The 16,090-nt window shown below is 39.9% G+C and overlaps 1 protein-coding gene across 7 annotated transcripts in view; it reads right to left on the reverse strand.

Moving 5' to 3' along the window:
- The window catches only part of MGAT5 (alpha-1,6-mannosylglycoprotein 6-beta-N-acetylglucosaminyltransferase), a 430,917-nt gene that overhangs the window by 157,301 nt on the left and 257,526 nt on the right, over positions 1-16,090 (reverse strand). For all 7 annotated transcript variants that reach the window (XM_023543018.2, XM_023543017.2, XM_003405868.4 and 4 more), the window contains one exon: positions 5,075-5,146. In XM_023543018.2, the coding sequence (XP_023398786.1) occupies positions 5,075-5,146 (72 nt within the window). The remainder of the gene's footprint in view (positions 1-5,074; positions 5,147-16,090) is intronic.

A 16,090-nucleotide genomic window follows, 5' to 3' on the forward strand; every position in this document is an offset into this window, starting at 1 on the left:
TCAGCATCTCTTGTCATTCCATATAGAGTTCAGGATTGGTTTTTCCATTTCTGTAAAGAAGGCTGTTGGAATTTTAATTGGGATTATGTTGAATCTATAGATTGCTTTGGGTTGTACCCTCATCCTAACAACGTTAAGTCTTCCAATCCAAGAACATGGAGCATCTTTCCATTTATGTAAGTCCTGTTTTATATTCTTCAGCTAGGTTTTATAGTTTTCATTTTAACTCCTTCACATCCCTGGTTAAATTTATTGTAGGTATTTTATTCTCTTAGAAGTTATCATAAATGAAATTACTTTCTTAATTTCCCTTTCAGGTTTCTTATTGCTGGTGTATAGAAAACTAACTGATTTTTTTTGTTTGTTTGTTTTTAACCTTGTACCCTGCAAACTCTGCTAAATTTCTCTATTAGCTCTATAAGTTATATTGTGGATTCTTTGGGATTTTCTATATAGAGGATCATATCATCCATGAATAGAACTAATTTTACCTCCTTTCCAAAATGGATACCTTTCATTTCTTTTTTCTTGTCTTATTGCTCTGGCTAGGACTTCTAATACAATACCGGATAGAAGTGGTGAGAGCGCACACCTTGTCTTGTTTTCAATTTCAAGAGGAAAGCTCTCAACCTTTCTCCATTAAATATAATGTTAGCTGTTGGCTTTTCATATATGGCCTGAATCATACTGAGGAATTTCCCTTCTATTCCAATCTTTAGAGTTTTCATCAAGCAATCGTATTAGATTTTATCAAATGCTTTTTCTGCATCCATTGAGATGATCATGTAGTTCTTTTCCTTTGTTCTAGTGATGTAGTGTATAATGTTCACTGATTTTCTAATGTTGAACTATCCCTGCATTCCTGGAATAAATCCCACTTGGTCATTGTGTATGACCCTTTTAATATGCTGTTGGATTCTGTTTGCTAGTTTTTTTTTTTTTTTTTGAGGATGTTACATCAAAATTCGTAAGAGATATTGGCCTTTAGTTTTCTTTTCTTATAGTGTCTTTGTCTGGTTTTGGTTAGCAGGTGTATGTGTTTCATTACAGTTCTTCATAATATTCTATCATAATTTTCTTTATTTCTATTGGGCCTATTGTAATGTCCCCTCTTTCATTTCTTATTTTAGTTATTTGCATCTTTTCTCCATTTTCCTTTGTCAGTTGAGCTAAAGGTTTGTCAATTTTATTGATCTTTTCTATGAACTAACTTCTGGTTTTATTGATTCCATTGTTTTTCTGTTTTTGATTTTATTTATTTATGCTCTGATTTTTGTTTCTTCTGGTAGATTTAGGCTGAGTTTACTCTTCTCTTTCTAGTTTCTGGAGTTATTGAGGTAGGCTACTGATTTCAGTTCTTTCTTCTTTTTTCATGTAGGCATTTAATTTATTGTTTTATGTTTCCCCCTGAGTACTGCCTTCACTCCATCCCATAAATTTTGGTATGTTTTGCTTATATTTTCATTTAAATCTAAGAAATCTGTGACTTTTCTTTTGATTTCTTACTTGACCCATTGGTAGTTTAAAAGTATGTTGTTTAATTTCCATATGTTTGTGCATTTTTCAGTTCTTTTCTTTTTTTTCCTATTATTGATTTCTAGCTTACTCTGCTGTGGTCAGAGAAGATACTTTATATGCTCTCAATCTTCTTAAATTTATAAAGACTTGCTTTGTGACCTAACACACGGTCTATCCTGGAGAATGATCCAAGAGCACTGGAATAGAATGTATATCATGCTGTTGTTGGGTGAAGTGTTCAATATATGTTTATAAATCTAGTTGGTTTATAGTGTCATTCAGGTTTTCTGTTTCCTTGTTGAACTTCCTTCGAGACGTTCTGTTCCAATACTGAAAGTGGTGTACTGACATCTCCAACTACTGTGGTGCTACGTATTTCTCCTTCAATTTTATCAGTACTTAATTTATATATTTAGGTGCTCTGATATTGGGTGCATATATATTTATGACTGTTAAATGTTCTTCATTAATTGACCCTTTTATTACTATGTAATGTCCATCTTTATCTCTTCTAACAGATTTTGTCTTAAAGTCTACTTTGTCTGATGTTAATACTGCCACCCAAGCATTCTTTTGGCTATTATCTGCATGGCATTTTTTTACCCCCATCCTTTTACTTTCAACCTCTCCGTGTCCTTAATCTAAAGTGTGTCCCCTGTAAACAGCATACAGTTGGATCTTTCTTTCTTTTTTTTTTTTAATCCATTCTGCCACTCTTGGCCTTTTGATTGGAGCATTTAGTACATTTACATTCACTGTAAAAAACCAATAAGAAGTGACTTACCGCTGCCCTGTTTTTTTTTTTATGCTTAAGATGCCTTCTTTGTCTTTGTCATTTACGACTACTTGTTTTTGTGTTTTGTTGGTTTATTGTAGTGAGCCTTTTTGGTTCTGTTCTCCTTTCCCTTTGTGCATGTTTTTTAGATATTTTCTTAGTGGTTACCATGAATATTACATTTAACAGCTTATATTTATAATACTCTAGGGTAAGTCAGTACCAACTTAACTTTAGTAACATACAAGAAGTTCTATATCTACACCATTCCTCTCCCCACCTTTGTTGCGGTTATCTCTAATTTCATTTTCATATTTCTTTTGCTTTGTAACAATTTTATACTTTTTATATATTTGTTATTAAAAATTTGAAGGACAAAACATTTAGAATTACCAAGAATGAATACCTCATTACCAACCCTTGTACTTGTCCATTCATTTCCCCTTATTAGGGATCTTTGTTTGTATGCATAGCTTTGAATGACTTTTTAGTGTCTTTTCCCTTCTGCCTATAGAACTCCCATTACTACTTTTTGTAGGCTGGTCTGGTGCATATGAACTCTCTCAGCTCAAGTTTATCTGGGAATGTTTTAATTTCACCCTCATTCTTGAAGGATACTTTTGTTGGGTATAGTATTCTTCGTTGACAGTTCTTCCCCCCGCCCCCCAGCATTTTAAATGTATCGTTCCACTGCCTTCTGGCCTCCAATGTTTCTGACTAGAAGTAGGCATTTAATCTTATTGGTAATCCTTTGCATGTGAGCATTTGTTTCTCTCTCACCGCTTTCAGAAATCTCTCTGTATCTTTACTTTTTAAGAGCCTAACCATGATTTGTCTGGGTGTAGATCTATTTGGGTTCATCCTGTTTGGAATTCTTTGAGGTTCTTGGATTTGCAGGTTCATGTCCTTGGTTACATTGGGGATATTTTCTGTCATTATTTATTTAAATATTCTTTTTGTCCTTTTTTCTCCTCATCTCCTACTGTACTTCCCATAATGTACATATTAGGTCTCTTGTTGTTGTCCCGTAATTCCATTAAACTGTGCTCAGCCTTCTCGAGCCTCTGCTCTTACTGACCTTCAGCATCTGTAATTTTAATTATCTTATGCTCTAATTTGCTGATTTTTCTGTCTGATTAAATCTGTGGGTAAGTCCTTCTATTATGTTTATCATTGCAGTTACTGTACCTTTCAATTGCAGTATCTGTTTTTATATCCTCATTTTGTTCTTGCATTGTTTTCCTTATTTATTTTAGCTCTTTGTCTATGTTTTCCCTTAGGTCTTTAATTATGTTTAATGTTGTTGCATTATATTCTTCCATTCTTTTAATTATTTGGGTCATTTATTTCTAGATGCACTTTCATTCCCTTTGTGATGTTCATTTGGATGTGTCATTGTTTCTCTGTTCTTTATGTGTCTGTGATTTTTTGGGGGGGCACTGGAATTTTTCAGAGTGTTAACTTTCTCAATTTCCTTGCCCTCATTTGATGGTTTTCCCACATTATTTTCTGCAAAAAAATCTTAGGTGGGCAGAGTCTTCAGTCTTTGCTTGCCATTTTCTCTCCCTCTCTGTGACAGCTCCTTTTCCATCCCTGGTTTAATTAGGACTCAAAAGTTCCAGATTGCAGTTTACAACTTTCAGTCTCTCAAAGACACCAGAAAACATGCTATGATCAGTATGTCCACCAGTTGGCCCTGCCATTGAGGTGAGATACTGTGTACTAATCAATCTGTTCACCAGATGGCTCAGTTCTCTCTCTCTGGTTATTACTCCCTTCTCTTTTGTTTTTTTGTGACTGTGTTTTTCAGAGAACCCACACCCAGTGAGCTCCCTTTGGGGCTGGGTATTGTCCTTCAGTTTTGCCTGAGGCTTCCTTCTCTCCTCTGTGGGGTCTGCTTCTATCTCAGCTGGCTTTCAGGGGAAGCACAAGCAGACTCTCCTATTTCAGGAGGAGGAGGAGGTGCTAGTACTCCCCAGGAGAACTTCCAAAAGACCTGTGTTTTGGTTTCAGAGCCCCAGTGGCCCTGTGGTGGTTGGGCGTACGAAGGCAGTCTCCTCTTAGGTGACCCTCCTCCTAGCTCCACTGTAGGGGACTTTCTGTAGGAGTTTATATCAGTCTACCAGCCAACATTTACTGTGTTATGTTCTGAATGGACCCCCTGGGAGGTTCACCTTGTTGCTATCAGGGCCCACCCTGTAGCATGCTAGCCTGTCTGCAGTTCCCCGCTGCTGTCTTCTGACCCCTGATTCAGAGTCCCTGAAAGCTGGGTGGCATTTCCTCATTGTATTCCTTGTTGTATTTATGGAGGAAAGTTGGAACCATGGTCTATTTACATTGCCATCTTCCCAGAATTCTAACTCATTTTAAATTCAGCTCCAATGTTGACTACTCTATGAAGTCACCTGACCCCTGCAGGCTGAGATTGTTGCTTCTTCATTAATTCTCATGGGCCTCTATGACAGTGCTTATGACAAGTATGGTCATTATTTAAAACAATCATGCTCATTAGATCACTGAGTGCTTCCATGTCGGGTACCAGGTCTTGTTCATGTGAGTTGCACGTTCTTTAGGAACCTTCAGAGAATTGCTCAATAAATAAATATATGTTGACTGGTTGACTGATTTGGTCACCCAGATTTCCACAGGACTGGTGACAGAATTTCTCCAGTTTAACATTATTTCACATTACAGCTTGGGTTTCTAGAAGGTTCCACATGCACTCACTTGGCATCTGACCTAAATGCACAAGCCTAGTAAGAAGTTTCCAAAATCACTTACCAATGAATTATGATCAGCTTCTTCATAGGGATTTTTTGCTCTCCAGGGTAAACGAGGACACCAATTTTCAACCTGAAAAAACAAACCAGAGACACTAAGCACGCTTAGGCTATTTCTTTAAATGAATTAAATACATGCACAAAGCACTGAGAACAGTACCTGGAACACATAAGCATTACACTAATGTTGGCTATTAAAAAAAAAAAATTTTTTTTTTTTTTTTAATCATTATTACTCAAACTCCTACACTTAGCTAGCAATGTAGGAGTACAGGTGCCAGATACAGGGGTCCTTTCTGGTGAAATAATCAGAAAAGATCAAGAGGAGCAACAACACTTTACGTTCGTCCTTCAACGTGCTTTGTAGTCACTGATTCCTAAATCACTTATCCTCACACTGCTACACCAGAAGAAGACGGGTTCACGTGGCAGATATTTGAAAGGCTTGAACACTGTCACAGGTGAATGAGGAGGTAAATGTGCCTCTGCAACCATTTAGCAACAGAGAGGAATAACTGCTATCTGCTATGGCTTGTCTGCAACAGAAACAGGGTGACATTTAAGTCACATAACTCAACCATTTAACTCACATTTAGGAATGCAACAGAAAGTTAAGACTGATGGTCAAGGCTTTCCTCATTTTCTGGTGCTTCACTTCACCCTATCTCAAAAAATAAAGTAGTAAAACCTATCAGAGAAAACGGTGGAAAAAAAATAAATAAATAAACAAACCTCACCGATCCTGTGAGGGCCATTCTGGAAGATGGATTGTTCTGTCAATGTACAGGGTTTAAAGAGCCAGGGGAGAGCAAAAGCGGAGGGAAAAGTGCCAGATTTCATAAGAATTACTTCAACAAAGTTATCGAAGAAAATAAGGCAAATTAATTTCTAGTAAAGGAAAAAACAAAAATTACACGAGAAATGCATTGAGTAATATCGATGCCTGGCCTCTTTATCAAAACTGGCTATATAATTTCAAGATAGCATATCACCTATTTACTAATATGTAATGGGATTATTGGAGTCCTGGTGGCACAGTACTTAAGAGATCGGCTGCTAACCAAAAGGTCAGCAGTTCAAATCCACTAGCCACTCCTTGGAAGCCCTATGGGGCATTTCTACTCTGTCCTGACTATGAGTCAGAATCAACTCAATGGCAACTTTTTTGTTTGTTTGGCTAATAAACAGCCAAGAAGCCCTGGTGGTGCAATGATTGACCACTTAGCTGCTAATCGAAAGGTTGGCAGTTCAAACCCACCCAGCAGCTCCACAGGAGAAAGACCTAGAGATCTGCTTCCATAAAAGGCTACAGCCAAAAATACCCAATGGGGCAGTTCTACTCTGTCATATGAGGTTACTATGAGTCAAAGTCGATTGCACCACACCAAAACAACAACAATAAACAGTCACTAAAAATTTTTCTATGGGTTAGCCAAGTGGGCCTATAAAACATAACAGAGGTAGAAGGTAGTGGGCAACCATGGTAGGGTCATTGAGTCAGAAGTGGTATATGTGAGACCACAGCTCACAGGTTAGCAGAGCAGAGTCAGACAAGATGGTTTGCCCTCTAGGCTCTGGGCCAGTTTTCAAAGAAACATGTCAGTTTCACTAATCTAGAAATTACTCCTAATGCAAGGTGATTTTTACCATAACCAAAAATAACTGGCTTGATGTGCATAAAGTCAACTGCCACTGTAAATAATCTAAAACCAATAAGCAAGGCTTGGGGGAGGGTGGAATCCCTTGAAAGAAAAAGTACAGTGTTCCCTTTTCTTCTGGCAGAATAAAATTAAACAACTGCCATCAAGTTGATTCCATGTGTGTCAGAGTACAACTGTGCTCCACAGGGTTTTTAATGGCTCATATTTTGGAAGTAGACTGCCAGATCTTTTATCTGAGGTGCCTCTGTGTGGACTTGAAGCTCCAACATTTCAGTTAGCAGCCAAGAGCTTAACCAGTTGTACCACCCAAGGACTCTGGAATAAAATTAGACTTTACCATATTTGTGAATGACTTCAGAGATGCCTCATAAGGAAAGCTGAAATGGTTCTTACTTAAAAAAAAAAAAAAAAAAAAAAAACTTGCCTTGGATGTTCATGGTCTAATTACCAACCTTAGAGCAGTATCACCATGAAAGGCATTACCTGGAACTTCATATAAGAGAAAAATGGGGGAAACTGGTTGTCTTGGTCATCTAGTGCTGCTATAACAGAAATACCACAAGTGGATCACTTTAACAAAGAGAAGTTTATTCTCTCATAGTCCAGTAGGTCAGAAGTCCAAATTCAGGGTGCCGGCTCCAGCGGAAGGCTTTCTCTCTCTGTTGGCTCTGGAGGAAGGTCCCTGTCATCAGTCTTCCTTTGGTCTGGGAGCATCTCAGTGCAAGAAGCTCAGGTCCAAAGGACACGCTCTGCTCCTGATGCTGCTTTCTTGGTAGTATGAGGTCCCCATGTCTCTCTGCTTGCTTCTCTTTTATATCTCAAAAGTGATTGGCTTAAGACACTATCTAATCTTGTGGATCCCATCAATATAACTGCCACCAATCCATCTCATTATCTCATAGTGATAGGATTTTCAACAAACAGGGAAATCACGTCAGATGGCAAAATGGTACACAATTGTACAATACTGGGAATCACGACCTAGCCAAGTTGACAGATATTTTGGGGGGACACAATTCAATCCATGACACCAGTATAAAATAAGCCTGCATTTAGATGAAGTCCTGGTTGGTCTCCAGCAGCACCACACACATCTGTGCCTCATGTTCTTAGGCCTGAATGAATTATTTAGCTCAAATTAAATCTTTGTAAATGAACTCAATAAAACATTGCTCTAAAGCATACTCATAATATGAATGCTTCAAATGAATTGCAGACATGACTATGAGATCTCCAATGCCCCCCACCTCCACCACAAAAGAACCCAAAAAAACAAAGGGCACACGCTTGAAATAAATCTCACACTAAACAAATAAATTTATCCAGCAACATGACCAGGCCAAAAAAAATTTTCCTGTGAGTAGCATGATGGGGAAAGAGGAATCAAGACTGTGAATAAAGAAAATCAACCTAAAGGAGAGACATTAGTGAGACCAGATATTGAGAAAGGATAATACATTCTCGTCCGCTCCCCCGTCCCAATAAGAATCTCCCAAGATTCACTCTGCTGAAAATTTGGTTCAAGGTGATCTAAAACACGACTTCCCCTATAGAATACTTGAGACTTTAATTCCTCTTTGAAACTGATCATTTATCTCAATTCTTCTTACTCTGAATCACTGGAAAATACTTTTCAAGGATTTAAGAGTACCCCTGTAAGTATGGAAAATGTTTTATTTTTAGATGCCATCAAGTCGGTTCTGACTCTTAGCAACCCTATGTACAACAGAACGAAATATTGGCTGGTTCTCTGCCATTTTCACAATTGTTGCTATGTTTGAGCCCATTGTTGTAGCCACTGTGTCCATCCATTTTGTTGAGGGTCTTCCCCTTCTTTTTTGACCCCCTACCTTAACAAGCATGATGTCCTTCTCCAGGGACTGGTCCCTCCTGATGTCTCTGGTGCAATGAATTGCTTATATGGCCCTTCTAGCCACAGTCTTTGTGACTCACTCACAATGATTGTGTCGGGCCATGCAAATAAGGTACATGGAACCCTAATGAAGGGACTGGTCAGTTTTGCCATCCCGTTAGGCTTAAAATGACCTTTCCGAGAGGCGAGAAGAGAGGATTTCACTACTACCAAGAAAGAGAAGCCAAGAGTGCAGCATGTCCTTTGAACCTGGGAATCCTTGCGCTGAGAAGTTCCTGGAACCAGGAGACTGACAGAAAGAGAGAGAGAGAGTTGTAACACTGAAGACGGTGAGAAGCAGTGGCAGATAAACAGTGGCAGGAGAGACTGGCATGAGACCACCCATTAGGCTTCCCAGCCCACTGACTGAGAAAGCTCCGTGCCTTTAGGTAGGAGGCTTGTTGGCAGAGTAGGGTGCCTCGTGGCATTTGGCGGAGCTAGGCTTGCCGAGCTGAGTGGCTTCGGGTCGAGGCTTCCTGGTGGAGTGGCCAGAGAGAGACCTGCCTACTGAGAAGAGGCTGTCCTGACCAAAGAACTGTATTCTGAACATTCCTGAACATGAACTAGAACCTGTTACTTCCCTAATAAACCCCAGAACTGCACGAATGGTCTGTGAGTTCTGTGTGGTCATTGCAATGAATTATCAAATACAGTAGAGAAGTACAGAGTGACATGGAAGGGACAGGTGCTGTCAGAATTGGTAAGACGGTTGGAGGCTGGAGGCATGTCTGACCTCCACCTCACAGGAATCGGCCTGGATTGCTGATCTTGATTCTCCTCCCTTGTGAAGTTAGAGGAGGTCAGATGCCTCTGGTCACACCATTTTTACAATGTCTAAAGTATATGACATGAAGTCTTGCCATCTTTGCTTCTGAGGAGCATTCTGGCTGTACTTCTTCCAAGACAGGTTTGTTCATTCTTCTGGCAGTCTATGGTATACTCAAAATTCTTCCCCACCACCATAATTCAAAGGCATCGATTCTTCTTTGGTCTTTCTTATTCATTGTCCAGCTTTCACATGCACATGAGACAACTGGAAATACCACGGCTTGGGAACCACGGCTTGGGAGCCACCACTCGTCTGTCAGTTTGTCATACTATGGTGGTTTGCATGTTGTTGTGATGCTGGAGTTTATGCTACCGGTATTTTAAATACCAGCAGGGTCACCCACGGTGGACAGATTTCAGTGGAACAATCAGACTAAGACAGACTGGGAAGAAGGAACTTGCCATCTACTTCTGAAAAAAAACAGCCCGGTGACAACCTTATGGAAAATAGAGCCGGTGTATTTTAGCCTTTAGCTAGAAATCTTACTGTTGCATATTCCTTGTAATGGTGGAAAAATCAATCATGAACATCTTGACAACAGAATGATAAGGGTAGATTTCTAAGGCTGTTGCTTTCGTACCCAGTGATGGGATAACTGGTTAACAAAATAATTAAATTATACATAAACCAATTATCCCATGGCGGGGCAGCAGGGGGAAGGAAACATTTCTTTCTTTCTGAAACCTCAGAGGATTACTAGGATTGGAGGACAGCCAGGACTGGCAATAACTCCAAGGACTGAAACAAACAGCCCTCAGATGAGCAACATTTTCCTAAGAAAGAGTGTCATTAATAACACACAGGAAAAATCTTGCTCCAGGCTAATAACTCAATCTCCTAATCCCTCACTTGATTTTCTGTCTGTTCCATCCAGGGTTCTTTAATGAGTTAAACCCACCAGGACAGCATCACGCCAATAAAGCTGTGCTCCAGAATGAGCTCATTGCCTGCCTGACCTTGAGGTTCCCCAATTTCAAATCATTCTTACTCGTTCTTCTCCTGGCTGCTTCTCAGAACCCTAGTGGCCTACTTCTGCCCGTGGCCACCTTCTTTTGCCCATACCTTAGCCACACTTTTGCAATGCAGACTGTTTTGGATTGAATTGTGTCTCCCAAAAATATGTGATGTAAATCCTAATACCTATACCTGTGAATGTGATACCATTTGGGAATAGGGTTTTCTTTGTTATATGAATGAGACCAAAGCAGTATAGGGTGTGTTTTAAGCTAATCGCTTCTGAGATATAAAAGGAGCAGGCCAGGCACAGAGCAGCAAGGAAGCATATATGAGAGAAGACTGATGTCATGTGAGATCACCAAGGAACCAAAGGAAGAGAAGCTGAATGAGACAAGGATTTTCCCCCAGAGCAGAGAGAGCCTTCCCCTAGACCCGATGCCCTGGATTCAGACAGCTAGCCTCCTAAACTTAGAGAAAATAAATTTCTGTTCATTAGAGGCACCCACCTGTGGTAATTCTGTTATAGTAGCACTAAGAGATTAAGACAGTCACACCTGGTGCTCTCCCTGAGACAGGGCTTTATCTTCACCCTGGGACAGGTACCATGCTGTGGCACTGGATGCTCCCAATGTCTACACCATCGCTGCCTGACACCAGTGGCTGAGCCAACCCTGCCCAAGCCCTCAGCCAAGGAAGGGGACTAGGGAGCCTTAAAAAGCAGCCTGCAATTCACCACCGTGAAGTCTAAGAACTGAAAACAGTCTTGAGTTCACGGCAATGTGCACAGGACAACAACTGATAGAGAAGCAGAACCATGACACTAACATCCTTCAATCAGAAGGCAAAACTCCTTGGACATGAACTAATCTTTTTAGTGCACTAGCCCCAGGCCACAAAATGAAGAGGCAGCAAAAAAAGTAAAAAAGGGAAAGGCCACCCAGTCTAGAACTTTGGAACTTTAACGCTTACTCCGTGGCCAGGACCCTAGAAATCATTTGTCTTGAGTGAGGAAATATCAAATAAAACAATTTGTTTTTCAACATTCCTCCCCCCAATGATTGAAACTGCTTTGATCTGAGTAGATCTTGTAGCTTAATCTTGAGCACTGTGAATCAAAGAAATTCTCGGAGTTCCTAAACAGAGAGAAACTAGGTCAGGCTTACTTTCAAGGTCCATAGGATGGACAAGTCATTACATGTACCGAAAAAGAAATTGCTGGTAAATACATACACAGCTCAAGTTGAAATTTAAAAGGGGGGAGGGAGTGGCGACAGGAAAAAATAAAATTATAGCCAACGTTAGTAGGAGGTTCAGCATGTATATGCACATACTTAGGTAAAGATGACATAACTCTTTGTAGCAATGTTCTGTTCTTTTGAAAAAATAATGACCAACTCTATTATGGCCTTTCCTCTTGTGATTAATGTGACATGTTCTGTTCTAATGGATCACGGACGTACAGAATCTCCTGCTGTGTTTTCAGAGGGCAAGCACAACCAAAACTAAATGGAAAAAATGCATAAGCAAAGTGTCAGATTTTCTCTGAGTGATGCTGTTGTGGGGCTTTTCATGTCCTTCTTTTTGCTAATTAGCATATTATAATTTTTTATTTTTACAATGAACACTAGTAGAATACTTCTTAAAAGGGTTACATTATATAAACATAATTATCATTTACTGAAGGCTTACAATGTGCCAGGCTCTCTAGAAAAAAAAGCCAAAACACTTGCAGGCATTACATCATTTAATCACCCTGAGTACCCTTCGACATGGGTACCATCGCCATGTTGTTGTTGTTGTTAGCTGCTCTTGAGACAGCCCTCGACCATGGTGACCCAATGCACTATGGAACAAAACACTGCTCCTGTACCATCCCCATGATCCGTTACAGATTGGAATGTTATAATCCATGGGGTTTTCACTGACCGATATTTGGAAGTAGATCATCAGGCCTTTCTTCCTAATCTGTCTTAGTCTAGAAACTCTGCTGAAACCTGTTCAGCGTCATAATAACATGCAAGCCTCCACTGACAGACAAGTGGTGGCTACTTCTGAGGTGCACTGGCCGAGACTTGAACACGTATCTTTCACGTGGGAGGCAAGAAGTCTACCACTGAACCACCAATGTCTCACATCACCACATTACATGTGAGGAAATCAAGGCTTAATGGGTTGGGAACCTGACTGAGATGATCTCACCAGTAAGTGGCAGGGCTGGGTGACAATTCAGATCTGTTGCTTCCTTGACCAGGAGACAATAGAGCCACCCTAAAGACCAAGGTTAGTGGAAGACAAGAGAGCTGTTGAGTGGGGAAAGAGGACTGAGTCTAGCTCAGCCAAAATGGATTCTACGCCCAACTGTGCAAATAACTAGGGATGCAACCTTGAACCATTTGCCTGTCAAGTGTTCTCACCTACAAAATGAAGGAGATGAATGGGATAACCTCTTAATTCTATCATTCTATAAGAGCTGAAGGAAACCCTAGTGGTGCAGTGGTTAAACATTTCTGCTGCTAACCAAAAGGATGGCAGTTCACATCCACCAGGCACTCCTTGGAAACTCTATGGGGTAGTTCTACTCTGTCCTATGGGATCACTATGAGTCAGAATTGACTTGATGGCAACAGTTTTTATAAGAGCTGAAAGAGATCTTTTTTATTTCATGCTGCCAGGTTATATATCAAAAGAACAGTGTTAACTATATATCAACACATTGAAAAGTTTATGTATTTGTTCATTTGATATTTTGATTGCACATATATACACATACATATATACATACACATTTACATATTACACACACTACGTGTGTGTGTGTGTGTGTGTTATACTGATGACAGGTCAAATGATGTTACTCATTAAGGGATAAAACCAAAAAACCAAACCCACTGCTTTTGAGTCAATTCCGACTCACAGCGACCCTATAAGACAGAGTAGAACTGCCCCATAGAGTTTCCAAGGAGCGCCTGGCGGATCTGAACTGTGGACCTTTTGGTTAGCAGCCATAGCACTTAACTACTATGCCACCAGGGTTTCCCATTAAGGGACAGGTATCGAGAAAAAGAAAAAAAGCACAGGACTTCTCTACCACACTCTACCTCCTGCCCACTCCACTTTCTAAAATTTCAAAAAGGAAATGCTAAAAGCAAAAGACACGTACACGTATAAGTGCTTCTGCTACCTAGGCTGGTCCTCTGCACCAAACACCTCAGTTGATTAATATTTTGTCTACACTGCTTGCTTGAAATGGTTGTATACGGGGGCGGGGGGCAGAAAGACAAAAGATAACAACAAAAGTTACAACATGAGCCAAGCACTAGGATAGGCACTTTATACAAATTATCTCATTTGGTCTTCAAAAGAATCCTTCAAAAAAGGCCAATTCTTAAGCCAGATGAAGACACCAAGGCACAGAGAGGGTGAACCCCTTGCCCCTGACAGCAGAGCTAAGGACAGAAGCCAGGGTCTGAAATGACGTCTGTCCCACTTTGAGGTAGGACACTTCATCACCACCAAAGAATTTATTTCTGCAGTCCCATAAGCATAGTCCAGTCTTCAACATTGGAGTATTATTGCCTAAATCTTCTACATGAAATCCTTTAAAAAGAGTTTGTTATGCTCCTCCTGTGAGGCCACACTGTAAGATTAATGGAAGTCAAACAGTTCTCTGCTTCCAGCTCTTGACCCTACTGTCTGTTCTGCACCCAGTGCAAGAAGGATCTTTTTAAAGACTCAAGTCAATCGCTTGTGCTTATTTTACACTTGCTCAAAACCTTCAACTGCCTCTCATTCCACTCAGAATAAAATCTAGAATTTATACCAAGATCCTACAGAATCTGACCTCAACACTTAAATGTCTGTCTCACTCACCCTGCCCTATACATGCAGACCTCTTTGTAAGTCTAAATGCACACCAAGCTCACCCACACTTCAGTAGGGTTGCCAGATTGGGGAGTGGGGGGGTCAGTTGAATTTGAATTTCAGATGAACTTTTTTTCAAGTATGTCTCATATAATATTTGTGATATTCTGACACTTAAATTATTTATTGTGTATCTGAAATTCAAATTTAACTGCATATCTTGTATTTTCTCTGGTGACCCTATAACCCAGAAACCTCAGGGTTTTTGTATTTGCTGTTCTTTCTACCTGGAACACTTCCTTCCAGAGAGTTCCACGCCTCACTCCCTTATTTCCTTGCACTCAGTGCTCAAATTTGTCCTATGAGAAGCCTTTGCTCACCTACATACCTGGTCACTCAAGACTCTTACCCAACTAATTTTTCTTCAGGGTACTCACCATTGGTGAAAATTATTTCATGTGCTGGTTGACTATTCATTGTTTGCTGCTGCTGTTGTTAGTGATCACTGAGTTGATTTTGACTCACAGTGACCCCAGCTGACAGAGCAGAAACTGCCCCACGGAGTTTTCTAGTCTGTAATCTTTATGGGAGCAGATCGCCAGGTCTTTCTCCCATGGAGCCACTGGGTGGGTTAGAACTGCTGATCTTTCACTTAGCAGCTGGCACTTAACCATTGTACCACTAGGGCTCCACTGCTCCATTAGAATGTAAGTTTCTGGAGGACAGAAACTTCATCTGTCCTGTTCACTACTGTGTCCCCACCATCAAGATCTGTGCCTGACACACTGATCATCAGCGGCTCCTAACACCACGAAGAGAGAGATATCCAGACATCATGTGCCTCCTCACAGTAGTATAGAATGCCATCCAAGAAACAGTCTTGCAAAAAATATTGAGCCTGACTCTAATCAAGTCTTACAAATAACTACCAATTTACAGGAAATACAAACGGTGGAGAAACAAATTAGACAACAACCAAACCCACTGCCATCGAGTTCATTCCTACTCATAGTGACCCTATAGGACAGAGTAGAACTGCTTCACAGAGTTTCCAAAGCAGCAAATCTTTACCAAAGCAGACTGTCATATCCTTCTCCTGTGGTGGGTTTGAACTGCTGACCTTTCGGTTAGTAGCCGAAGAGTTTCAATCACTGCATCACCAGGGCTCCTTTAGACAACATTGGGATATAATCATCAAAACTCAGACTATAAAAACTTGGTAAGAAAATGAAGCAGTTTATTCAATAAAAAATTGCAAAGCGTAAAAATAAACCAAAAAAAAACCAAACCCGTTGCTGTTGAGTCAATTCCGACTCACAGCGACCCCACAACAAACGGCAACCTAAATCTAAAAGACATCAACTATTGCCGGTTTATAGTCCTTATTCGAAACCCAATTCAAATAACTAAACTTTAATTTATAAGATGATCTAGAAATGTGACTACTAACAAGATATTTGATAATATTAAGGAGTTAACATTAATTTTTAGGTGTAAAATGGTAATATGGTAATGTGTTCTAAAATATCTCCCTTCTTTTAAGGACACACACTGAAATATTTATAAATGATATGATGCCTGGGATTTGCTTAAAAATGAGGGGGAACATAGGTGAAATGAGATTGGATAATGGGCAGACAGGGGTGCATCATACTACTTTTAACATATGATTGACATTTTCTATACTAAAAAGTTTAAAAATAAAAAATTAAAAAAAATTTATTGGCATGCAATAGAAATCAATAGACAACATTAAGTGTGCAGAAAAACAAACTGAAGATGACTACTTTGAAGCCC

This window comes from Loxodonta africana, chromosome 6 (genome assembly GCF_030014295.1).
Source record: "Loxodonta africana isolate mLoxAfr1 chromosome 6, mLoxAfr1.hap2, whole genome shotgun sequence".
NCBI lineage: Eukaryota > Metazoa > Chordata > Mammalia > Proboscidea > Elephantidae > Loxodonta > Loxodonta africana.